The 26,672-nt window shown below is 41.6% G+C and overlaps 1 protein-coding gene across 1 annotated transcript in view; it reads right to left on the bottom strand.

Moving 5' to 3' along the window:
• Positions 1 to 285: 285 nt before the first annotated feature.
• The window catches only part of xpnpep1 (X-prolyl aminopeptidase (aminopeptidase P) 1, soluble), a 119,393-nt gene continuing 93,006 nt past the window's right edge, over positions 286 to 26,672 (bottom strand). The window contains exons 18-21 of the mRNA XM_043713118.1: positions 22,111 to 22,284; positions 14,837 to 14,913; positions 5,259 to 5,357; positions 286 to 577 (exon numbers count right to left, since the gene is read on the bottom strand). Of these exons, the coding sequence (XP_043569053.1) occupies positions 458 to 577; positions 5,259 to 5,357; positions 14,837 to 14,913; positions 22,111 to 22,284 (470 nt within the window). The 3' untranslated portion in view covers positions 286 to 457. The remainder of the gene's footprint in view (positions 578 to 5,258; positions 5,358 to 14,836; positions 14,914 to 22,110; positions 22,285 to 26,672) is intronic.

Raw genomic sequence — 26,672 nt, 5'->3', positions numbered from 1 at the left:
TGTCCTTGGTGGAGTGGGAGGGGGAGTTAAAGTGTTCAGCCACGGGTTGGTTGGTGCGGGTATCCCAGAGGTGTTCCCTGAAACGTTCCGCATCATTCAAATCCAAATTGTTCGGTAAATGTCCTTCAGTGATTTTGTAAAATATCTATCCAAAACATTGCCCTCAGGGTGAAAGAAAATCAGTTTACTAAAAATGTGAAAACCACCTTTTAAGGTTTTTTTGTTTTAAGACAGTTATTGTTACAAAGATTCTTAACATCAAAGATTTAAAGAGGCACTGGAAAATTAGAAGCATGAAATATTTTATTTGTAAAATTACATACTAAATTTGAAAGAGACATCATTGCATGTTCACGGAATACATTATGAATGTTGCATCCTCTGCTAAGTTAAGTCATAATGCCATTATTGTGCATGATAAACAAATGGGTTTCCCATGGTAAACATTATTTCTCAATCAGGCAATTGGTTGTGTTGCCGTTATAAGCCACTGTAAAGCCTCTGGTCTCCCCTGCTTCTCCAGTTCTGCTCCAATCACTTCTCTGCATAACCGATGGTAGTTGTTGATCCAATCACACTGAAGGACATTGATAAAAATGACATTATTCATCAGAAAATTAAACCATAACAAACAAAGCTGTTGAGTGATTGCATCACTGGAGATCCGTTGGGAGCACCAACAAGAAGTTGATTTTTAAGACAACTGAGAAATGAAAATTCATACTTTAGTGCTGAAGACACAAAATTCCAATGGGTGTGCTCACAAGGCCAGATGGGCTTCTCACACTCTAATGGGTGTCTGATGAATCTCTAATTGTTCTCATCACATATGCATCATGAGTTTTCATGCTTTCATGTCAAATAATAACACACATTCTGGGAATGAATTTGAAACTGCAAACTTTCACTCCTCCTGCTCAAGTGCATCGCTGGGAGCAATAGCAATCTAACCTTAATCTAATTGTTTCCCCTCAAAGTCTAGAATAATGTTTCAGGAAACCGGATGACTTGGTTAAGCCCTTCAGATGCATTGGTTATTTCTCTGTTCGCAATTCCTGACTGAGGCATTCAAGTGGGTAGGAAATGATGACTGAGCAGAAAAAATGTGCAGGTGTTCAGAGAGCAAGCAGAAAATTGTAACGGAGGCATAATGCTCAAAGAGCCAGTGTGTACCTGATGCGCCAAAAGGCCTTCTTCTGCACTGTAACCTTTCTATGATTATTTTCTAAAAGTGGTATAATATCTCCATACAATACCTCAACTTCCTAAAGAAGAAAGTTAAAACAATTCACTTTAATTCTTTTTTACCTTTACCTCTCACCATTCAGATTAGATTACTTAGTGAGGAAACAGGCCCTTCGACCCAACAAGTCCGCACCGACCCTCCGAAGAACAACCCACCTAGACCCATTCCTCTACATTTACCCCCTCACCTAACACTACAGGCAATTTAGCATGGCCAATTCACCGACCTGCACATTTTTGGACTGTGGGAGGAAATACACGCAGGCATGGGGAGAATGCGCAATCTCCACACAGACAGTTGACTGAGGTAGGAATTGAACCCTGGTCTCTGGCGCTGTGAGGCAGCAGTGCTAGCCACTGTGCCACCGTGCCGACCAATTCAGTTTGGAAGGGAGATCTACTAATTCAAAAATGGAGTTTCAAAGATTGAAAACTAGTTTTAAACATCATTCTAGTCAGCTAAATAAAGTCTCTGAATGGGAAATCTGAGATGGCCTTCTATTGACTATTATTCCGATAATAATCTCTGGGCTTTAAGACCACAGATGATTTAACCTGCATTTCAAGGATCATTCAAATGCACAACATTGTCACCTCATCATTTTCACTAACTTTCTGGATATAGGTTTGCTCGCAGAACTGGAAGGTTTGTTTTCAGACATTTCGTCACCATACTAGGTAACTAGGCCATAGAGCACAGTGGAGGCTGGACATTAAATGTCTTCAAGGCACAGATTGATAAATTCTTAACCTTGCAAGGAATTAAGGGATACTGGTAGAGTGCAGGTAAGTGGCTTTGAAATACCCATCAGCCATGATTAAATGGCGGAGTGGACTCGATGGGCCGAATTGCCTTACTCCCACTCCTATTTCTTATGGTCTTAACATCTTCAGTGAGCCTCCGGATGAAGCACTAGTGGTGTAGCCTGCTTTCTATTTATGTATTTTGGGTTTCCTTGGGTTGGTGATGTCATTTTCTGTGGTGACGTCATTTCCTATGGTAATGTCATTTCCTGTTCTTTTTCTAAAGGGTCATTTCCTATGGTAATGTCATTTCCTGTTCTTTTTCTAAAGGGGTCATAAATGGGATCCAAGTCAATGTGTTTGTTGATAGAGTTCCAGTTGGAATGCCATGCTTCTAGGAATTCTCATGCATGTCTCTCTTTGGCTTGTGCTAGGATGGATGTGTTGTCCCAGTCGAAGTGGTGTCCTTCCTCATCCGTATATAAGGTTACCAGTGAGAGAGGGTCATGTCCTTTTGTGGCGAATTGATGTTCATGTATCCTGGATGTTGGCTTTCTGCCTGTTTGTCCAATGTAGTGTTTGTTCCAGTTCTTGCAAAGTATTTTGTAAATGACAAACCTCCTTTAAATACAAACCTTCCCTTAACACCCCACTAGCCAAAAAGAATAGCAGAGCAAAACGGTGGTGAATGCTTAGAGAAATTATTAATGATGCCCACCACAGATTCTGTAAATACAACTGGGAAATTTTGCGCCAAAAATCATAACTCACTAATGCAACAGACCATGAATGGACAGACGCAGTACAACAAGCCACAGACATTAGACAAACACAGACAATGAAAATAACACACCTGCAGAAAAGAACTAGACAAACTTACACAAAATAACAACACTGACAACACAGATACATGGATAAAAAAATCTGACCAACTGAAAAACCATCTTAGTAAGAGGATTAAATTACAACTTCCAGAATGCAGACAAGAAAGATTTCTTAGCGGCATTAGAAACAACACTGAAAGACAACCAACTTTAGATTTAGATTTAGATTACTTACAGAGTGGAAACAGGCCCTTCGGCCCTACAAGTCCACACCGCCCCGCCGAAGCGCAACCCACCCATACCCCTACATTTACCCCTTACCTAACACTACGGGCAATTTAGCATGTCCAATTCACCTGACCTGCACATCTTTGGACTGTGGGAGGAAACCGGAGCACCCGGAGGAAACCCACGCAGACACGGGGAGAACGTGCAAACTCCACACAGTCAGTCGCTTGAGGCGGGAATCGAACCCGGGTCTCGAGCGCTGTGAGGCAGCAGTGCTAACCACTGTGCCACCGTGCCGCCCATGAAGAAACCCAGCCAACCGTCAGACAGATAGTCGCACCAACATTCAGCAGGAAACAGGAAGGAAACACACTCAATACACAAGAAAGAAAAGCATTAGAAAGACTAAAAGAAAATAAAAACATTGTTATCCTCCCTGCAGACAAACAATGCTTGACCAGTCGTTTTAAATCATAGAGACTACATTCAGAAAGTGAACACACTACTTGCAGATACCAACACTTACAAACAAGTGGTGATAGACCCGACCCCACAACTAGAGAACCGAATCACAGCCCTACTCAAAACACTTCAGAAATCTGGAAAAATAAATAAGACTGACTTCCAAAAACTGAAACCAGATGGATCCAACACACCACGCTTCTACGGATGACCCAAAATTCACAAATCAGGAGCCCCCCTCAAATCCATAGTCTCGCTACCTGGAACACCAACTTATAGATTGGCCAAGGAACTACACCAAAGACTAAAATACTTGATAGAAGACTCACGTCACTCCATCCACAAATAATGGTCTCCTTTGACGTAACAGCCCTGTTCACATCCATCAACATCAAGCTGGCCAAGGAAATACTGACTATACTATTAGAAGAACCAAAAACACATACACCAAACACCACCAACTTCATCAGCAAGGACAATATTGTCAAGCTAGTGGATGTATGCCTTACCCCACACTTCACTTTCAATAACAAAACCTATAGACAAACCAATAGATCACCCATGGGATCTCTGATATCAGAGCAGAGGCAGAGACAGTAATGCAGAGACTCGAACAAACAGCTCTGCCAACCATCCAACCAAACTTTGGGTCCACTACGTGGATGACATCTTTGTCATCACTAAACAAAACAATATAAAAGAAACCCTCAAGACCATCAATAATACCCTTACTGGCATAAAATTCACTAAAGAGGAGGAAAACAACAACAAACTGCCATTCCTAGATGTCGCAGTACAGCGAATAGCCAATGGGGAACTTCAGACCAGCGTCTACAGGAAACAACACACACGGACCAAATATTGAACTACAGAAGCAATCATCCCAACATCCACAAATGAAGTTGCATCAGCACATTATTCCAACGAGCCACCACACACTGCAGCACAGAGGAACTATGAAGAGCAGCGGAAAATCACCTACACAGTGTATTCAAAAGAACGGGTACCCATTGAACACAATCTGATTTGTCAGCAACAAACCCAAACAAACAGACAAAACACATCCAGAAACTTTACCCACTCACCCAACCTCAAAGACATCTCAGAAATGACTACAAGACTCCTCAGACTCCTTGGCATCATGGTAGTCCACAAACCCACCAACACACTAAAACAGCAGCTAATGAACTTGAAAGACTCTATACAGACACCAAACAAAACTAATGTCATTTACAAATACCTTGCAAGAACTATAACAAACACTACATTGGACAAACAGGCAGAAAACTATCTACCAGAATATATGAACATCAACTCGCCACAAAACGACATGACCCTCTCTCAGTAGTATGCTTACATATGATGAGGAAGGACAACACATCCATCCTAGTACAAGTCAAACAGAGACATGCATGAGAATTCCTAGAAGCATGGCATTCCAACCGGAACTCTGTCAACAAACACATGGACTTGGATCCCATTTATCACTCCCTGAGAAAAAGAACTGGAATGACATCACCATAGGAAATGATGTCACCACCCCAAGGAAACCCAAAACACATAAATAGAAAGCGGGCTGTACCACTAGTGCTTCATCCGGAGGCTCACTGAAGATGTTACAAAATGTCTGAAAACAAACCTTCCAGCTGAGCGAACAAACTAACATCCATAAACCACTGGCTCTTGCGGAGTAGTTTTTTCACTACAGAATGCATTGATAGGAGATGGATCCACCGTTTTGTTCATTACACTCACCTCTTTCTGTGTCAGCAACTCAACTTTGATCATTTTGATTTGAATTGGAACCAATGTCAACGGTTCAAATGTAAGGCTCTCTCTGTTCAGGTACCGGTACTAAACAAAACACAAATCAGGTTCAATACTTCTTATTCATTATTACCCACAAGTTGCAAAAGTGTCTGTTAGTAGGTAACCCATGAGATAAAAGGCATAAAAGACTTGCAGCACAGATTACTTACTGAGAATACAACACAATGGCTACAAATGCTGTTGAGACCAGACACCCTTCACAAGATCAGACACAAATCTAGATCTTTGAATAAACTTTAGCATCTTCTTATTGATCCCAACTCCATGGGAGATCAGTGTCTTTACTGAAAGAGTTTTCAGAGACTGCCCATTTTTGCTGCATTTGCTTCTGATCATTAGAATGACTGATTGACATTTGTCATTCATTGTAACTCTGGGCGTATATGTCAGGTTAAGCTCATTGCATCCTGAGCAGGAGTCAGTATCTGTAACCTTTCTGATGGATCTGGGTATCAAACCATTGCTGCGTGATTTAAAAAAAACACACTGTAATGGAAGACCAGGTTAATGCTGAACAAAGACCGACCATCCCAACTGCATTCTTCTTAGGTTTTCTACTTGCTCTGTGAATGGGAGGTAAATTCAAAACTAATCTGTGAAAACAAAATCTCAGATCAATCAATGGAACAGGCTCCCCAAGGAGACTCTGGATGAAGTTAATATTGATTATTTTAAATAAAAATTAGTTAGACTTCTGTCAGAAAATAAGATTTTGGATATAGTCTATGAGTAATTTGAGACATAATATGGTAAATGTATTAAGCAGGAACAGATGCTATGAATTTAATACTCACTACGTTCCCCACACTGGGGTGTTCCTATGTAAGGTGTCGCTTCATGGTGTGATGTTTATGCCACTGATCTGTCACTGTCAAAGGGCCAGGTCAATGGGTTTGAGATACAAGGTCAAATCCCACCACTGGAATGTCTAAACTCAATTAATACACCTGGAATACAAAGCCACGTTCAGTAATGGTGACTGTGAAAGCTATGGTTATAAAAATGTAGCTGGTTCACTAATGTCCAGTAGCGAAGGAAATCTGCCATCCTTTCCTGGTCTGGCCTATACATGACTCCAGACTCCAACAATATGGTTGACTCTTAATGACCCTGTGAAATGGCCAAGCAAGCCATTCAGTTCAATAGCAACTTGACAGCAAGGCCCCCATCCCATGAAAGAGCTAGTTGATTACAGCAGTATTGTATTATGCCATAACCAGGTTAATAGACGGACTGTAGCCTTTATCTCTCTGCTCTTTTTATCTTTCCTCATGGTGGCAGCTCATGCTGGTGCACTCTGAATAACCAAACTTCCGGTGGGAATGTCCGGCGGATGCTCTGTGACGGACGTGGGAAAAGAGGATTATTTGATCTTGGAAGACTAAATTTGATAGTTTTGATAAGTATTTACAGGAGCACACTTCCACCAAGAGTCATAATTAGGAGCAAGTACCTGCTGCGTTTTTCGTTTTGCTGTCCTTGACACACATGACTGTGCTGTGCTTTTCTATGTTACCATCAGACTCTTTCTTTCACAACACTGATTGACCAGCGAACCATAAATTATTCAACACCAAGGACTGCACTCACTGGCGCTAACTAGTTACATTTCAAACACAGAAGGTGGGTGTGGAAAAGATCAACTGAATAATTTGTCTGATAACAAGCCTGTAGATTAGAAGCTTGCTGTTTATTAAGAGGCAAAACATTTCTGAGCACTTTTAGTCTTATTTCACTGTAAAATTATTTTATTTAAATAGCACCATTCTTAATCTACATTCTACAGCAAATGACTCTGAAGCTAAGAGGTACTGCTACATTAATACTATAGAACATAGAACATAGAAAAGTACAGCACAGAACAGGCCCTTTGGCCTACAATGTTGCGTCCGGTTAATCCTAATGTAAAATAAAATAACTTAACCTACGCAGCCCTCAATTCACTGCTGTCCATGTGCATGTCCAGCAGTCGCTTAAATGTCCCCAATGACTCTGCTTCCACCACCACAGCTGGCAACAAATTCCATGCATTCACAACTCTCTGCGTAAAGAACCTTCCTCTGATATCTCCTTTATACCTTCCTCCTAATATCTTCAAACTATGACTTCTCGTACCAGTCAATCCTGCCCTGGGGAAAAGTCTCTGTCTATTAACTCTATCTATTCCACTCATTATTTTGTACACCTCGATCAGGTCTCCTCTCTTCCTCCTTCTCTCCAGAGAGAAAAGTCCGAGCTTATTCAGCCTTTCATCATGTATCAGAATAAAGCTGATGGACCATTGCACCTGGAGTTTCAACTTATTTTTTTACTTTCCAATGATGTGCAATTCCAGCAATTTTGTGATTATGTAAGATTGCCAAAATCCTGAATTTCGCTTTTTATCTCATTGACATTGGCATTCAAAAAGAACTAAACTATACAGGCAAAATGCAACAGTCAAAATTCAGCTATACCTTCTACAATGAGGGGACAGCCAGAAGCAAATATTATAACGGAATAAAAATAGGAGGATAAGCAGAATATTATGAAAATTTATTTTGTCCAGGTCAAGCTAAACTGCCCATAGGGTTCAGGGATGTGTAGTTTAGGTACATTAGTGAGAGGAAATATAAAGTATAGGTTGGGGAATGGATCTGGGTGGGATACTCTTCAGAGGGTCAGTGTGAACTTGTTTCCACACTGTAGGGGTTCTATGATTAACGAATACAGATTTGAACAACCTGCACTCTCCAAACAATCATAACCAAGGCAACATTAATGGATTTGATATAAATGAATTAGGAGTCTCAGATAGGCTAAAGGGGCTCAACAAATAAATTGTTCTATAAGCAATGTTCCTAACAAGAGCAAATTACAACTCCCGAGGGCTGGAAGGAGTGACTCAAATCCTAACCTTTAAGACAACAGTGTCCAAGAACAGGCTAATTTAAGACTACTAGAATATTTAATAATTTTCCATTTGAAAAAAAAAGTCAGGGCATCTGCAGTCAGATCCTGCTTGTTTTTGTTAACACAGGAAAAAAAACTCTGAAGTGGCTATCAAGATTGGAAACCAAACCTGCAGCCTTGTGTCTACAGATAAAAGAAACTTTAAATTAAAAGAAGTGAACCACTTGCTCTGCAATAAATTGCACTATAGCATTCAGCAATGCCTGGTCAGATTACAGTGTTGGTCTGCACTTTTGGCTCATACCCACTGGGCACATATTAGAAATTTGCGGCACAAATTTACTGGGGCCGTGCGTGCTTGTCTGTTCACACCTCCGCAGTTCACCAAACATCAGCTGACTCACTCTGTGTTCTGTTATGACAGGGTGACAGTAGTGAGCAATCCACTCCCCTCTTTTCTACCCTCTGGGATCAGATGCAAAGATGTCATGTTGTTTCTGGCAGGCGGCTACAGTGGTATCAAATTTAAATGTGCAGCAGTTCACTAGCTGACCAGGAACAATGAGGAGCTAATTACAAGGTTTTTTTGTTGAGTGAAAGAGGAAGCAATATTATCTGCTGCCCAATGTTCCCTTTGGAGTTGCACATATGCAACTGCTCCAAGGTGCTGCAAACAGGGATCGGTGTCAACACACACTGACTTCTAATTCCAGAGGTAGCTGCCATTCACAGTCTTCAGAAACCCGCACGTCCAGAAAGAAAATTAGAGGGAACATTCCTGGTATCTCCAATAATAATGATAAAGATGTGACATAAAACATAAATGCACATAGCTACAAAGTTGAGAAGGATTAGTATTCAATTCAAAAGGAAGATCAAAGAATATGCAGTTTATAGTCATTGAGGCCTACAATCCCCAAGAGCACAGTTGTTTAACCAAGGACCTGTATCACCAGCAGTAACAAATATTTCAGTTATCCTAAATTTTTGGTATCCTGACGATCCTTTTTAAACTCAGAGCTTTCTATCTCGAGATACTGAGAAAGCATTTTTCCCATCAGTTCCAGTTAGAAACTAATCTCCCCTGCCAAAACCAGCTCACAAAAGTAAACATAGTTTGTGTGTTCCGATGTCAGAGTTCCTTGTTTCCAAACTTGATAATCATAGACAATGCCGTTCATCTCCGACATGTAAAGCTTATCACACAGGTGGGAATTAAAATAGGAGAAAGGGCTCTTAATCCCTGACAGAATGCAGAGGTGCCAATGTTGGATTGGGGTAGATAAAGTTTAATGCATTGTCTGAACTGAGATGTCACCTGTTTTTATACTGATAAAACCTTAAGTTGTCTCAGAACTGTAACTTGAAAGAAGTATTGGGATTTAAATATAAATCAATTGAAACCCGCATTCCCATTTGAAGTGATTAAATACTTAATAGCAATCTAGGTTTGTTCAATATATCTCATCAGCTGTATGACATTTTGATCTTTTACTATAAATTCTGTGTCCTATGATCCTGCCCCACTAGCTACCTGATGAAGAAGCAGAGCTCCGAAAGTTTGTCCTTTCAAGTAAACCTGCTGGACTAAAACCTGGTGTTGTGAGATTTTTAACTTTGTCACTGATAGAGTGTCAGTGCCCTTTAATATAACATTAAATTCAATTCAGATTGTTTCATTATTTTCGTACTGTTTTCACAAAGTTTGGTGAAGCTGTATGGTCAGAGGTTACTGAGATTACACTAAGTCAGTGCTGTTCCCCTTTTAAAACCAGTGTCGTCCATGAAAGTCCCCGGTATTGAATGTGGGTGAGGCAATGTGAAATAGATCATTTGTTAACACTATCATGACTGAGCAAGTTAGTGGGAGGCTGCCAAATGCCTTAGAGTTTTCTGGGACGACATGCATCTGCGAGAGGGAGGATAAACAGTATATGCAACTACAGGAAAAAAAAAGTGGATTTTCACTTCAACGCACGAATCTAGCAAGTCGGGACCTTCAGGGCTAAAATTCCAGGATTCTATGTTTAGTTGCATATCTGCAGTTGCTAGAAGTTGCTGTTAAATTTATTCTTAAATAACAGTGAGGACTGATAGCCTTATTGTCATTCCTATTCCAACATCTGTGTTTTTTGTCAGTAGGCATTTTTCAAATTTTCACGTGATATGTGGACATCACTGGCTGGGCTAACATTTATTGTTTGTCCCTATCTGCCCTTGAGAAGGTGGTGGTGAGCTGCCTTCTTGACTCACTGCAGTCCACAGGATGATAGATGCACAACGCCCTTAGGGACGGAATTCCAGGATTTTGACGCAGCGACAGTGAAGGAACAACAATATATTTCCAAGTCAGGATGGTGAGTGGCTTGGAGAGGAAATTGCTGTTCCCATATGTCTGTTGCCCTTGTCCTTCTATATGGAAATGACTGTGGTTTGGAAGGTGCCACCTAAAGATCTTTGGTGAATTTCCACAACACATCTTGTAAAGTACACACTGCTGCTACTGAGTGTCAGTGGTGGAGGGAGTGGATGTGTGTGAATGTGGTGCCAATCAAGCGGCTGCTTTGTCCTGGATGGTGTCAAGCTTCTTCAGTGTTGTTGGGGCTGCCTCCATCCAGGCAAGTGGGTAGCATTCCATCACACTCCGGACTTGTGCCTTGCAGATGGTGAGCAGGCTTTGGGGAGTCAGGAAGTGAGATACCCATAGCAGTATTTCCAGTCTCTGACCTGTGTGTGTAACCATTGCGTATATACAGCTAGTCCAGTTGAGTTTCTGGTCAATGGTAACCCCAAAGATGTTGATAGTGGGGGATTTAGTGATGGTAATACCATTGAATGTCAAGGCATATTGGTTAGACTGTCCCTTATTGATGATGGTCATAGCCTGGCATTTCCATGGTTCACTTACCACTTGTCAGCTCAAGCCCGGATATTACCCGGATCTTGTTGCATTTGAACACTGACCACTTCAGTATCTGAGTTGCTGCGAATGGTGGTGAATATTGTGCAATCATCAGTGAACATCCTCACCTCAACCCTGACCTTATGATGGAGGGAAGGTCATTGATGAAGCAGATGAAGATGTTTGGGCCTAGGACAATACCCTGAGGAACTCCTGCAGAGATGTCCTGGAGCTGAGATGACTAATGTCCAATAACCACAAACATCTTCCTATGCACCAGGTATATCTCTATCGACCAGAGAGCTTTCCCCCTAATACCCATTGATTCCAGTTTTGCTCAGACTCCTTGATGCCACACTTGGTCAAATGCAGCCTTGAATATGGTAAATAGGCAAAGTCTTTTCCCTGGGGTCGGGGAGTCCAGAACAAGAGGGCATAGGTTTAGGGATAGAGGGGAAATATATAAAAGAGACCTATGGGGCAACGTTTTCACACAGAGGGTGGTACATGTATGGAATGAGCTGCCAGAGGATGTGGTAGAGGCTGGTACAATTGCAACAATTAAGAGGTCTTTGGATGAGTATATGAACAGGAAGGGTTTGGAGAGATATGGGCCAGGTGCTAGCAGGTGGGACTAGATTGGGTTGGGATATCTGGTCGGCATGGACGGGTTGGACCGAAGGGTCTGTTTCCATGCTGTACATCTCTATGACTCTATGGCTGTCACTCTCACCTCACTTTTAAATGAAAACAAAGTAACCAACATGGAAATAGTTTTTTTAGCTTTTCTCATTCAAATTCTTGAAAGTCAAATCTCCACATTTGTACTGGGCCATAAATAAATCTATTTTTTGAATATCCTAAATAAGTTGTTTACTCTATGTTTTTTTTCTCTACAGCCTTAATATTATTTCAACTATTTTGTAACTGACAGTGATCCAATATAATGGAGGCCACTGCCTGGTTTGCTATTGAATCAAATCCAGACACGAGCTCATATTTAGTTGCACCTGACAAGTAACCACAGGAATGTGCCAGGATAATACTTGTGAAAATGTCTCGGAGCATGTCCTTAAAATTTAAAGGTAACTTTGTCCAGCAAACCTATCATTTAATTTCTAGATCTCAATTCCACTCTCCTATCTCACCATAACAGCATGTCTCTGGAAACATAGCTCTCTTGACTAATTTGTAGGGTTACATTTACAAATTATTCTTAGAATACAGGTACATTATACATTAGCAATCCAGACAAAAGAACTGATGGCATTGTTACTAAGTTTGCAGATGACACAGGGACAGGTAGAGAGACAGGTAGCGTTGAGGCAGTGGGGAGGCTGCAATAAGACCTGGTCAGGCTTGAAGAGTGGGCATAGTGGCAGATAGAAAGTGTGAGGTTCTGCACTTTGGTAGGAAGAACAGAGGCGTAGACTAATTTATGAACAGGGAAATGCTTTGGAAATTTAAAGCACAGAGGGATTTGGGAGTCCTAGTTCAGGATTCAGTTAAGATTAACATGCAGACTCAAGTGTTGTTTAGGAAGGCAAATGCAATGCTAGCATTCATTTCAAGAGGGCTAGAATACAACAGCAGAAATGTACTGCTGAGGCTTTATGAGGATCTGGTCAGAACGATATTTGGAATATTATGAGCAGTTTTGGGCCCAGTATTTAAGGAAGGATATGTTGTCATTAGAGGGGGTGCAGATGAAGTTTGCTTAATGGAGTTTAGAAGGATGAGGGGAAGATATTATTCAAGCTTACAGAATACTGAGAGGTCTAGATAGAGTGGACATGGAAAAGATGTTTTCATTAGTAGGAGAGACTAGGACCTGAGGGAACAACATCAGAGTGAAGGTACAAACCTTTGGAACTGAGATAAGGATGAACATCTTTAGCCAGGGGATAGTTAATCTTTGGAAGTTGAGTGACTGAGAGTACTTAAGACAAAGACAGATAGGTTCTTGATTAGTTAGGGGTTCAAGGGTAACGGGAAGGAGGAAAGAGAATGGAGTTGAGAAACATGTCAGCCATGATCGAATGGCACAGCAGACTCAATGGGCCAAATGGTCTAATTCTGTTCTGATAGCTTATGGTCTTAATTAATCTATTGTGTTGTATACCATGTGGAACATATAAAAGTCAGCGGCCTTTAATACTGTAATATCTGTGGCAAGGTAAATGGTTGGAAATTGGGCAATATTGTAGACAGTGTACAACAGGATATTGACGGATTAGGTGAATGCGCAAAGCTGTGGCAGATGGATTTTAAATATAAGCAAGTGTGAGGTTACCCATTTCAGACCACAAAAGGATTAACCAGAGTATTTTTAGAAAGCACAAAGTCAAAGACAGTCGATATCCAATGGGATTTGGGTGTTCAGGTGCACAGCTCTTTAAAATACAACAAACAGGTGCAGGAAACAGTGAGGAAGGTTAATGGAATGCTGGCCTGCATATCTAAAGGGCTGCAGACACAATGTCAAAATTACTCAAAACTCTACTTAAACCTCAATTAGAATACTGTGAGCAGATCTGGGCACCACACCTTAGTCAGGATGCTTTGGCTCTGGATGGAGTTCAATACAAATTGACAAGGATGCTACTTGGGCTTTACGGGTTAAAGTTATGAAGAGAGATGAGACAAATTAGGTCTTTCCTCTCTAGAATTTGGAAGGTAGCCATGATGTGGAGGTTCATGATGTAAAGTATCACCCGACGAAGGAGCAGCATTCTTGAAAGCACGTGATTTTAAATAAACCTGTTGGACTATGGCCTGGTGTCGTGTGATTTCAGACTGTCCACCCCAGACCAACACTGGCAACTCCACATCATTCTGAAAAAAAGTGAGCACTGACAGCATCATTTTTGTTTCTACTGTTCATTGTTTAATCGTTGATAAAGTTGCTCATATAGACCTTCCTCCAAATATAAAATACTGATCAGTGGCAGAAAAGTTAGATATAAAGCAGAAACATCCTACAGTTAATGGAATGGGGAGCACTAGAGTTTCTATATTCAGGTGCATTATTGACCTGACCGAAATGATAAATGGTTTAAAAAACAGCCATGATAGATCTAATGAAGCTGGTAGAAATATTTAATTTGAGTCTTTTGCAAAATAATTCATTTTTACAAGAGACAAACATGAAGGAGCTTCCTGTTCTTTTCATTAACTTCAATGCTAATATAGCCTTGTTTTAAAAACCTGGGAGATTCAGTGTTCCTGCACTGCTCAAATTCAAGCTCATACCATTCCCACATCAATAGAGAAAAGATTCACTTTGAATACTCCCAAGAGAAAGTTTGAGCAGCCTCCAATCAATTAAGCCTGTAAGACTAAACCAGTCATAATTCTTGCATTAAATATACCATCAATTTCAGGAATCATACAGAGAGCAGCTGCAGGAAATAGGAATTTGAAACAGTGAAAATTGACCTGGTTCCAATCCATGCGGCAACTGAACAAGCATTACCTGATGTGAATCCTTTATCCAACAGAGCAAGGCACTCTCTTTCACCACTGACCATGTGCAAACAAATTCTGAGCTTTATAAAATCAAAACTGGGCAGATGCTGCAGAGTGGATTAAATGAACTTTGAAAGCATGAAGACAGGGCAACGTGTGCATTGAGCAGGATTCTAGTCATGGTCCACATGTGAAAAATTAAATGATTCAAATTGAAAATAAAATAAAAAGGATAATCTACCTTGGTTTGTGCAGGAACTACAAGCATAATACTTTCAATGCGCACTCCAAAACTGCCATCTTCATAATAGCCAGGCTCTAAAAATAGAGAGATTTATAGTTAATGTCCTACAGATATCAAAACACTGTTCCCATTAGTTATGTCAGATGGCTATTACTGCATGAGGAGCAGAAGAGGTATTGCTAATTCAGTTTTAATGTTTTGTCTCATTTTCTCACTATTAGCTTTGATAACAATGAAACAAATAAGCTGTTTTAAGGTCATGCTGAGTTATACATTATGGTCTATTCAAAGCACTCCTGCCCATGATAGGAATCCTTTTTGTAACATGAATTTTAATCATCTATGCTCATATAATTAAGCAATCAGTGATGCCTAGCTGGGAAACATAATGAAATGCAAAAAATTTGAAAGACATGTTTTCAATGACTGCTGCATTAACAGTTCACCTCCATTTGTTTCCAATTTTCCACAAAGCCTTGGGTACATTAATGCACTACTTTGCAATGTATTATTAATTTGCAAAATTGCATAATATCCTAAAATGGAACATATTACGACAATTGACTGCAATTGAGCCCTCTAGAGCTTGACGTGAAACACATCAGGCATGATATCCCCACAACTACCAGAATCTCAGCATGTCTGGAATCCAGTTCTGGTCACCCAGTTTATAGGAAGGATATTAGTAAGCTAGCAAGGGCTCAGAAGAGGTTTACCAGGATGTTGCTGAATATGGAAGGTTGAGTTATTAAGAAAGGCTGGATAGGCTGGGACTTTTTTCACTGTAGCATAGCAGCTTGAGAGGTGATCTTATGCAAGTTCATAAAATAATGATTGGGGATTTCAAGATTAGGGGGCACAATTTTAAGGCAAGAGGAGAGAGATTAAGAAAAAGGCACAAGGGGCAAATTTTTAACACGGAGGGAGGTTCACATGTGGAGTGAACATTGAGAAGACATTCAGAAAGGTACATGATGAGGGAAAGTTTGGAGGGATATGGGCCAGGAACAGGCAGGTGGGACTAGTTCAGTTTGGGATTATGTTCGGCATGGACTGGCTCGACCCAAAGGTCTGTTTCCATGCTCCATCACTCTAACGGTCACCCAGAGAAGAGAATCAACCTCATCTCCTCGAACAGGCAAGGCTTGCAATATTAGCACAATCCGATGCCCATACTATCTCATCAAATGAAAGTTAGGGTCACTCTGGCAGAAGCAGATTTGAATGCCCTGGATAATCAGTCTGAATGACAAGATTGAAAACAGAAGCTAAGAAAGACAGGACAGAATACAAATAACCTAGCAGACTAATTCCAGCAGTGCTGTATGCACATTAAATGGCAATTTCAGAATAGGACGAGGGAGTAACGTTGAAGGATAGAACAGGAATAACCGTTAACTGTGTGTAATAACAACAATGTTAAATAGTAAAGGATGTTGTGAAACTTGAAAGGGTTCAGGAAAGATTTACAGGGATGTTTCCAGGGTTGGAGGGTTTGAGCTATAGGGAGAGGCTGAACAGGCTGGGGCTGTTTGCCCTGGAGCATCACAGGCTGAGGGGTGACCTTATAGAGGTTTATAAAATCATGAGGGGCAATGATAGGATAAATAAACAAGGTCTTTTCCCTGGAGTGGGGAGTCCAGGAATAGGGAGCATAGGTTTAGGTTCAGAGGGGAAAGATTTAAAAGGGACCTAAGGGGCAATTTTCTCACACAGAGGTTGGTGCATGCATAGAAGGAGCTGCCAGAGCTAGTGGTGGAGGCTGGTACAATTACAATATTAAAAAGGAGTCTGGATGAATATATGAATAGGAAGGGTTTGGAGGGATGTGAGCCAAATGCTGGCAAATGGGACTAGATTAGATTAAGATATCTGGCCAGCGTGGACGAGTTGGACCAAAGGGTCTAGTTCCGTGCTGTACAGCTCTATGACTCTGTGAAAGAGCTAACCCAACCACACCACGGTTTCAGTCAGTGTCTCTTTGTATTTGCTGAGGTGAAACCCCATTAATGTGATCTCCTTGCACAGAATGAAAACAACTGACATATAATTCACAGTAGGTCACAACAGGTACCATGTGACCCAAGGAGGACAGGAAATGACAGAGGTGGCTGACATTAAAACTACAAGTGATAAGTGCCACTGCAAAAGTGACCCTTAATTTTACATGCAAAGAATACATTTTAATGTCTCATGTATGTTTATTGTATCTTCCAGACATAAAGAACGTGTTTCTCATAAGGATTAATAATGCAAATGAATTTTGTAGATTTTCAAAAGCTGATCGTTGAATAGTGCGATATCGTTTATTTAGTCTGTTGGGAATCTGTTCACACCTTCACAATGCAAACTTGATTGCTTTGCTCTGTCAGACACCCAGAATCAAAATAGATTAAGTCTCAGACTTATGCACTTCACTTAATGACAACCTGAAACACTTCACATATCACAATTACTTCCAAAGTGTATTACGGAGGAACAGACAGATATTTTGCCAGCAAAATACACCCCACAAAATAGCAATGAGATGAATGGCATTAGACATGGGAGATTGTCAGACAGGACTAACCCAGGAATATCCTGAAATCCAGCAAGATCAAACAGAAGGAATATTAAAAACATGACAAATACTAAAAACAGCCACAAAAAATAAGTGTTAAAATGACTAGATATATTTCCACTCCTTAGGTTTTTCCTATGTTTAGAAAACTCAAGTTACTTGTGCTGGGGTTGGGGATGTTGGAAGGAAAGGACATTCTGAAATAATTCATGCCAATAAGCTGAGTCAGTCAACTCCTGACTGAGAACAATCTCAATCACATTCCTCGATCAGTAACATTTCTATTAAGTGCTGAACCGACCATCAAGTTTGACTCTGCATTATTACTGCTTTACTGAGCAGAGAGACTGGTTCTGACTTGTTGATGCAGGAGTTGGAGCAGTGGGAACAAAATACCTCCTGTGAAAAATTCCATTTTTAAAACTCACTTTCTTTTTAATAAGTCAAGCTACTGACAGGAGGAACCTCACTTCTTAGATGTGCGTAATATTTCATAAATACTTTAATACAGAATGTGCAAACCTTAAGGCAATAAAAAAGGGAACTTGGAGAAAAATGACATGATGATAGGTCAAAATCAGAGTAAGGTAGTTGAGATATCTTACCAATAAAGGGACAGCTTCCAATGACAATTAATCAGAGGAGGAGAAGAGAAAACATGAGCTGGTCCACATATGAAACAGTTGGTGTTCAGAGGCAGTTGACAGAGAGAGATCCCTGAGGGTACGGAGTGACACTGAGGGAGGGGAACAGACTGCTCACCCACATGAGTAAATATTTAAGACCATAAGACATAGGAGCGGAAGTAAGGCCATTCGGCCCATTGAGTCCACTCCGCCATTCAATCATGGCTGATGGGCATTTCAACTCCACTTACCCGCATTCTCCCCGTAGCCCTTAATTCCTTGTGACATCAAGAATTTATTAATTTCTGCCTTGAAGACATTTAGCGTCCCGGCCTCCACTGCACTCTGCGGCAATGAATTCCACAGGCCCACCACTCTCTGGTTGAATAAATGTCTCTGCATTTCTGTTCTGAATTTACCCCCTCTAATTCTAAGGCTGCGTCCATGGGTCCTAGTCTCCTCGCCTAACAGAAACAATTTCCTAGCGTCCACCCTCTCTAAGCCATGTATTATCTTGTAAGTTTCTATTAGGTCTCCCCTTAATCTTTTAAACTCCAATGAATACAATCCCAGGATCCTCAGCCGTGCCTCATATGTTAGACCTACCATTCCAGGGATCATCCGTGTGAATCTCCGCTGGACATGCTCCAGTGCCAGTATGTCCCTCCTGAGGTGTGGGGTCCAAAACTGGACACAGTACTCCAAATGGGGCCTAACCAGAGCTTTATTAAGTCTCAGTAGCACAACAGTGCTTTTATATTCCAACCCTCTTGAGATAATTGACAATATTGCATTCGCTTTCTTAATCACGGACTCAACCTACATGTTTACCTTTAGAGACTCCTCAACTAGCACTCCCAGATCCCTCTGTACTTTGGCTTTACAAATTTTCTCACCGTTTAGAAAGTAGTCCATGTTTGTATTCTTTTTTCCAAAGTAAGATATTGATCAGATATTACTCAGATATTGATCAGCAAAGAGAAGGTCCACTCTGCAGCAGTGACAGGATCAGGTGGATTGACAAGTGAGGACTGCAGATCAGAGTCGAGAGTGTGGTGCTGGAAAAGCACAGCAGGTCAGGCAGCATCCGAGATGCAGGAGAATTGACATTTAGGGCATAAGCTCTCCACAGTTTGACACATTGGACTTTAACTGGGGTGTGGGAACAGAGGGGAGGGGATAATAAGGGAAGTGGAAGCAAGAGCTGGACTTTAACCCCTCACTGATGGGTGGGCGAGGGGGGGCGGTAGGGGAGAGTTGCCCCATCCTCTGGTGGCACAGGCCAATATAATTAGCTCAATAGTGCCAGAGCTCCTTCCTGGGCACAGCTGGTACTGCAGGCAAGCCCAGGAAGGAGCCAGTGGATTCTGTAGTGGAGTAGGTCAGGGGATGGGCTGGGGGATTTGTTTCCCACCAAGTTGAGGAGGGCAATAGGGGTGACTAGGTTATGAAATTTAAATGAAACAGAAGGGTAAATGCCTTCTTGGGAGAGAGTGGTCCCAATGGGCAAAAGCCACGTTCCAAAGACAGTGCCCCACTGTTTAAAAACTTTGATAAAAATAAAATCATGCTGCCCACCCACTATATGATGGCATGGGCTGGATAATACTGGAGTCAACTGATGCTTAATTATTTATTAAATATAGCAGACAGGCTGCTGGTTTCTGTGTGCCCCCACCCACTCCTGTATTAATGAGGTGAACCCATGGTGGGCAGGTATGGGACAGTGATGATCTGGATACCATCCTATTTTAGTTACCCTCTCCTACCGCCCAGCACAGAATCAATAAATGAATGATTTTATTGTCACATGTATTTTACAGTGAGAAAAACAGTAAAATACAGTGAAAAGCTTTTGCAGTGTCACCATGAGCCAGTGTAATTTTGAACAGATTAAAAATAATAAAAAGAGAAAGCTTAAAGACAGTCCATCAGTACTGAGCCAGCGCATCATCAGCAACATCTTCACTGTTGTCCCTTCTCCAATGCCTCGCCACCATCTACACTGGATCCAACCAACATCAAAGTCACCAATCTTCAGGCTCCATCTTTCATCACTGGGCTGATTCTCCTCGATCGCTGTCTTGCTGCCACACTGACCAACATCAGAGTCTGATCTCTCACTGCTGGGCCAACCTCGTCAATGTTGCTATGATGCCCTTCCGCTTCCACTTTGCCACCGCCAGCATCAGAGTCAATCAATGACAAAGTTGTCAATCCTCAGGCGCCATCTTTCAAAAGTGGGCCTACCTCACTGATGTCACCTCCGCCAACATAGCAGCCGCCAATTCCAATGCTAGGTCCCGTACATGTCCCACATAAGTAAGTAGGGACTCACCCATCGCCGCTGATGCCACCTGAGCTCAGGCCAAGAGGTAAGTAAAGGCAAAGAGAGGAAACAGAAAAAAACAAGAGAAAAATAGAGCCCTACTCTGTCACCATCTTGATGACTGGGCTTGTATTGTCCATCCTGGAGATAGAAACCACCTTAGAGGGGGGTCATGACTTCATACTTAAATCATATTTTTGGAAAATGAGATTATAATTAATCTGACAGCAAATTAATCAACAAAATTATCTGCATATCCATGTTTCTGATTGTTCCTTCATTCCCCTCCAAATGGATGATCTCATTTGCACCTTGACTCCACAGTTGCCCTGTTGTCTGCTGTTTTTAAAAGTAATATATGCATTTTAAAACTGATGCAAATTCCAAAGAGCTTGAAAAACTGAATTATGAGAAATTCTCTGGGCAGTGAATATGTTGAAATAGTGAATTAGCATGAACTAATGAAAGGGAAATCACATTTAACAAATCAACTGGAATTTTTCAAAGATGTAACTAAGATCAAAGATTTGATAAGGGGGAGCCTGTGGATAGGGCTTGAACTCTCAGAAGACTTTTGATAAGGTCGCACATAAGAAATTAGCATGTATAATTAAAGTGTATGGGATTAGGTGCATTGTACTGACATGGATATAAAACTGGTTGGCAGACAGGAACAAAGAGTAGGAAGAGTACAGGACCTTGTTGAGACTATACCTAGATTATTGCCAGCGGTTTTGGTCTCCTTCTCTGAGGAGGAGTGTTCTGGCCAAGAGGGAGTGAAATGAAGGCCTATAAAGACTGATTCCTAGGATGGTGGGATTGATGTACGAAGAGAGACTGGAGTGATTAGGATTATATTCACTAGAGTTTGGAAGAATGGCGGGGAATCTCAAAGAACTCAATAAAATTGAAACACAGCTAGGCAAGGTAAACTTAGCAACAATGCTCCTGATGGCCATGGAATTCGGAACCAGAGATCACAGTTTAAGAATGTGCAGTTTAAGAATAAGCATATAGGACTGAGGTGAGGAGAAAGTTCTACACTCTGAGTGTGGTAAGTCTGTGGAATTCTCTGCAACACACCTTGGTTGAGGGCAAAACATTCAATGTTTTCAAGCAGGTCTTAAATATAGTTCTGAGAGCTAAAGGAATCAAAGGGCATATGGTGGGGGGGGGGGCTGGAATGCAGAAGTAAGGTACTGAATTAGATGATCAGCCACAATCATATTGTATGGCAGAACAGGTTACAGGACCGAATGGCCTACTCCTGTTCCTAATTTCTATGTTTTTTGTCAGTGCAACACAGAGTGAAAGAGACTGAAGGATAGCTGTCAAGTTGTAGAACTAAATTTTAAACAAAAATTATTTGTATAACAAGGGGTCTGTACAAAAGAACTCAGGCAAATCTTGATTATAATCGGTGATTCAAAGATTATGATATACTGGCATCTGCTGACAGAAAACCAATACTGCAATCTCTTGTGGATATTTTTTAAAATTCATTTTTACGCAGTATCACTGTATAACACACACAGATGGTTAATACATTGTTCACATCCATCATACACAGTCAACTGTGTATTTTCAGGGAGACCGAACAATTGCACTCACAAAAGAACGCAAAGTGCAAAACAAGTTGCACTTGCCCGTGTCAGACTCTTGCAGACTTCTCTCAACTGTGGAGCATCAACAGCCTTTTCACCTGGGCTTGGATCAGATGTGGCAATAATTCAACTCGTGTGTCACCGTCACTCACCATCACTCAGAATCATTCCAGCCTCAAGAGGCTCATCCGCAAATGTTTTGTAACTAATACTGCATGGCCCCTCATGGACATTCAGGAAAGATCCAACTCCATGACCCGTTCCATGCAGGTAATCCAATCCATGATCCCAAAGGGTTGCTCTTGCAAAAGAGTCGAGAAGGTGTCCTGGCAGAGAAGAGCACAGCAGAAGTGAACATTCCAAATGACCCGACTCATACGGCAAAGATGCTCCTCTACAAAGACATTTGGGGGCTGCTGGCCTTTGACAGAAATTCATTACAGAACACTGATGTTCCACAGGATTTGAACCAGGTATGATTGTGGGGCCCTATTAAATAAGGTGTTTCTTAGAAAAGAAAATAGATCTTAGTGAGTTTTGAGAAGATTTGTAGCTCAGGTTGAGGTTCTGGGTGTAGGTTTGCTCGCTGAGCTGAGAGGTTCATTTCCAGACATTTCATCACCCTACTAGGTAACATCTTTAGGGAGCCTCTGGTGAAGCAGTGTACATGATTCCTGCTTCTATTTATATGTTTGGGTTTCTTTGGGTTGGTGATGTTATTTCCTGTGGTGATGTCATTTCCTGTTCTTTTTCTCAGGGGGTGGTAGATGGGGTCTCAAAATAGGTTTCATTGATCTGCTTTATAGTCCTGATAAATGAAGAAAATTAGGAGCTCACAAAACAGAAAGATGTCAATGCAATAGTTTCTGTGCATTCTCTCTGGTCCATACTGCCCTGTTTGTCCAACAATTATATTTATACAGGGCTCCAGGCTGGCCAGAGCTTAAAATCATGGTTTACATCTGTAAATTACCCCCCCCAGAAAAGTTTCCTTTCTCCTTCAGCTGATCCTCTGTGCAGTATTTTCTTCAAACACTTCTGAAATTTCACAGCCACACTTTGGATCTCCCCACCCCACCTGTTAGACCTTTGTTACTACAGCTTCCATTTTCCTTATACCCACGTACGAAGCACCGTGTAATATACCCCATGTTCAGAGCTCGTTATCAGTGTTTGTTGCTGGTGCATGAGCAGGAGCAAATACTTAACACCTTGATACACAGACTGGGGAAGGTGGGGGAAGGCGTGACCAGAACTGAAAGGTGATGTGAGAGACTGGACCAGGCTATACTGCTGGAGGATACTGAAGTCCTGAGTTCTGGTCAGTATTCAGGAACATTGTAGCTGGTTGGTCAGCTGCTTAGCCATTTCGAGTACAGAAGCTATTCAGCTGTTTAAAACAGCAAGGATGCTAAAATGTAAACATCAAGCTAAAATGCACCAGAATTCACATTTCATCTTTTACTAAAATCCTTACAAAAAATCAAGACATTCTAATGAAGTCGTATTGGAGTGGAAATGCTAACTGTTTTTCTCTCTCCAGAGCCTGACTTGCTGTGGATGTAGGTTTGCTCACTGAGCTGGAAGGTTCATTTCCAGACATTTCATCAGCATACTAGGTCACATCAGCAATAAGCCTCCGGTGAAACACTGGTGTTATGGCATGCTTTGTATTTATGCATTTAGGTTTCCTTGGGCTGGTGATGCCAGTTCCTGCATGAGAATTCCTAGAAGCATGGCATTTCAACCGAAATTCTATCAACAAACTCATCAATTTGCATCCCATCTATCACCCTCTGAGAATAAGAACAGGAAATGACACCATCAACAAGGAATTGGCATCAGCACAGGAAATGACATCACCAGCCCAAGAAAACCTAAACACATAAATAGAAAGTGTGTCATGACACCAGTGCTTCGCCAAAGGCTCACTGATGATGTTACCTAGTAGGGTGACGAAATGTCTGGAAACGAACCTTCCAGCTCAGCGAGCAAATCTGTATCCAGAACCTCAACCTGAGCTACAACTCTTCTCCAAACTCACTGACTTGCTGTGTTTCTCCAACATTTTGCACTTTTGTTTCCAATTTCCAGTACCTGAAGGATTTTGCTTTGATATGAATTGCCCAAACCCACTTTCCCATTAAGACACAGTTATGCTGAAGCTAACGTCGTGTATGCACTGCACTCTGCACTCAGGTGACTACATTAATACTCTGTCGTCTTTGTGGCTTGCCACTTTAATTCGCAGCTCTGCAATCCCACCATCTCACACATCTATCTGCATTTTGGAAACGAGTAACATGAGTATATGGCTTTCCCGCTAAAACCTGGATGATCTAATTTTAACTGAAATTTAAATGGAGTTGTTTAGACACATTGTGACATACCACTGGACAAGGTGGGACTTGAACACACAAGAACCTTCTCCCCAAACAATTATAAACTACTGACAGCTTTTCCCAACCAGGCCAATTTAATCCTCAGTTAAGGCAACAATACCTTTCTTTTAAAAAAATCTATTTCTACAGTTTAAATTCAAAGTTTGATGGGTATTATTTTAGTTCAAACAATTTCAAATTAAAATTCAGCCGAAATCTCAATTATGTCAATAGCATTTTTTAAAAGTTTAAAAATTTCTTGGTTTAGCTGAAAGAAACCTTCCTCCTTATTAGATATGGCTTTTAACAAATAGCTTTAACATCATAAGTATACCGCTTTGGATACTGTTGGGGGGGGCCTAGCAGGGGTAAGCTGCAGTGACCGGGTCTCTGGCACGAGGTCCGGCTCTGAGACTCAGAAGGGAAAGGGGGAGAGGAGGAGAGCGCTAGTTATAGGAGACTCTCTAGTTAGAGGGGCGGACAGGCGGTTCTGTGGACATGGGCGAGACTCTCGGATGGTTTGTTGCCTCCCGGGTGCCAGGGTCTGAGACGTCTTGGACCGTGTCTTCAGAATCCTTAAGGGGGAGGGTGTGCAGCCAGAAGTCGTGGTGAATGGTATAACGGCTGCGGAAAGGCAGTTCGAGGGGGATCTGCCTTTGGAGGTAGTATGGGCTGATTGGGAAACAGATTTTGGAAAGTTGCAGAAGCCACAGGGTAGTAGTCATGGGCGATTTCAACTTCCCAAATATTGATTGGAAGCTCTTTAGATCAAGTAGATTGGAATTGGTGGTGTTTGTGCAGTGTGTCCAGGAAGCTTTTCTAACTCAGTATGTAGATTGTCCGACCAGAGGGGAGGCCATATTGGATTTGGTACTTGGTAACGAACCGGGACAAGTGATGGGCTTGTTAGTAGGTAAGCATTTTGGTGATGGTGACCACAGTTCTGTGACTTTCACCTTGGTTATGGAGAGAGATAGGTGTGTGCAACAGGGCAGGTTTTACAATGAGGGGAAGGGTAAATACGATGCTGCAAGACAGGATCTGAGGAGCCTAAATTGGGAGCATAGGCTATCAAGGAAGGATGTCGTTGAAATGTAGAACTTTTTTAAGTAACAGATATGACGTGTCCTTGATATGTATGTACCTGTCAGGCAGGAAAGAGATGGTCGTGTGAGGGAACCTTGGTTGACGAGGGAGGTTGATTGTCTTGTAAAGAGGAAGAAGGAGGCTTACATAAGGTTGAGGAAACAAGGTTCAGACAGAGCGTTGGAGGGATACAGGATAGCCAGAAGGGAGCTGAAGAAAGGGATTAGGAGAGCTAAGAGAGGGCATGAAAAATCTTTGGCGGGTAGAATCAAGGATAACCCCAAGGCATTTTATGCGTATGTGAGTAACACGAGAATGACGGGAACGAGGGTAGGTCCGATCAAGGACAGTAGTGGGAGACTGTGTATTGAGTCGGAAGAGATAGGAGACGACTTCAATGAGTACTTTTCTTCAGTATTTACAAATGAGAAGGACCGTATTGATGAAGAGGAGAGTATGAAACGGACTGGTAAGCTAGAGGAGATACTTGTTAGGAAGGAAGATGTGTTGGGCATTTTGAAAAACTTGAGGATAGACAAGCACCCCCGGGCCTGACGGGATATATCCTAGGATTATGTGGGAAGCAAGAGAGGAAATTGCAGAACCGTTGGCAATGATCTTTTCGTCTTCACTGTCAATGGGGGTGGTACCAGGGGACTGGAGAGTGGCGAATGTTGTGCCCTTGTTCAAAAAAGGGAATAGGGATAACCCCAGGAATTACAGGCCAGTTAGTCCTACTTCAGTTATAGGCAAAGCAATGGAAAGGATACTGAGGGATAGGATTTATGAGTATCTGGAAAGACACTGCTTGATTAGGGACAGCCAGCACGGATTTGTGAAGGGTAGGTCTTGCCTTACAAGTCTTATTGAATTCTTTGAGGAGGTAGCCAAGCATGTGGATGAGGGTAGAGCAGTGGATGTAGTGTACATGGATTTTAGTAAGGCATTTGATAAGGTTCCCCATGGTAGGCTTATACGGAAAGTCAGGAGGCATGGGATAGAGGGAAATTTGGCCAATTGGATAGAAAACTGGCTAACCGGTCGAAGGCAGAGAGTGGTGGTAGATGGTAAATATTCAGCCTGGAGCCCAGTTACAAGTGGAGTTCCGCAGGGATCAGTACTGGGTCGTCTACTTTTTGTCATTTACATAAATGATTTGGATGCGAGCATAAGAGGTACAGTTAGTAAGTTTGCAGATGACACCAAAATTGAAGGTGTAGTGGACAGCAAAGAAGGTTACCTCAGAT

Source organism: Chiloscyllium plagiosum, chromosome 22, assembly GCF_004010195.1.
Source record: "Chiloscyllium plagiosum isolate BGI_BamShark_2017 chromosome 22, ASM401019v2, whole genome shotgun sequence".
NCBI lineage: Eukaryota > Metazoa > Chordata > Chondrichthyes > Orectolobiformes > Hemiscylliidae > Chiloscyllium > Chiloscyllium plagiosum.
The sequence above is the reverse complement of the archived record's forward strand: the minus strand, read 5'-3'. Positions and strand labels throughout refer to the sequence as shown.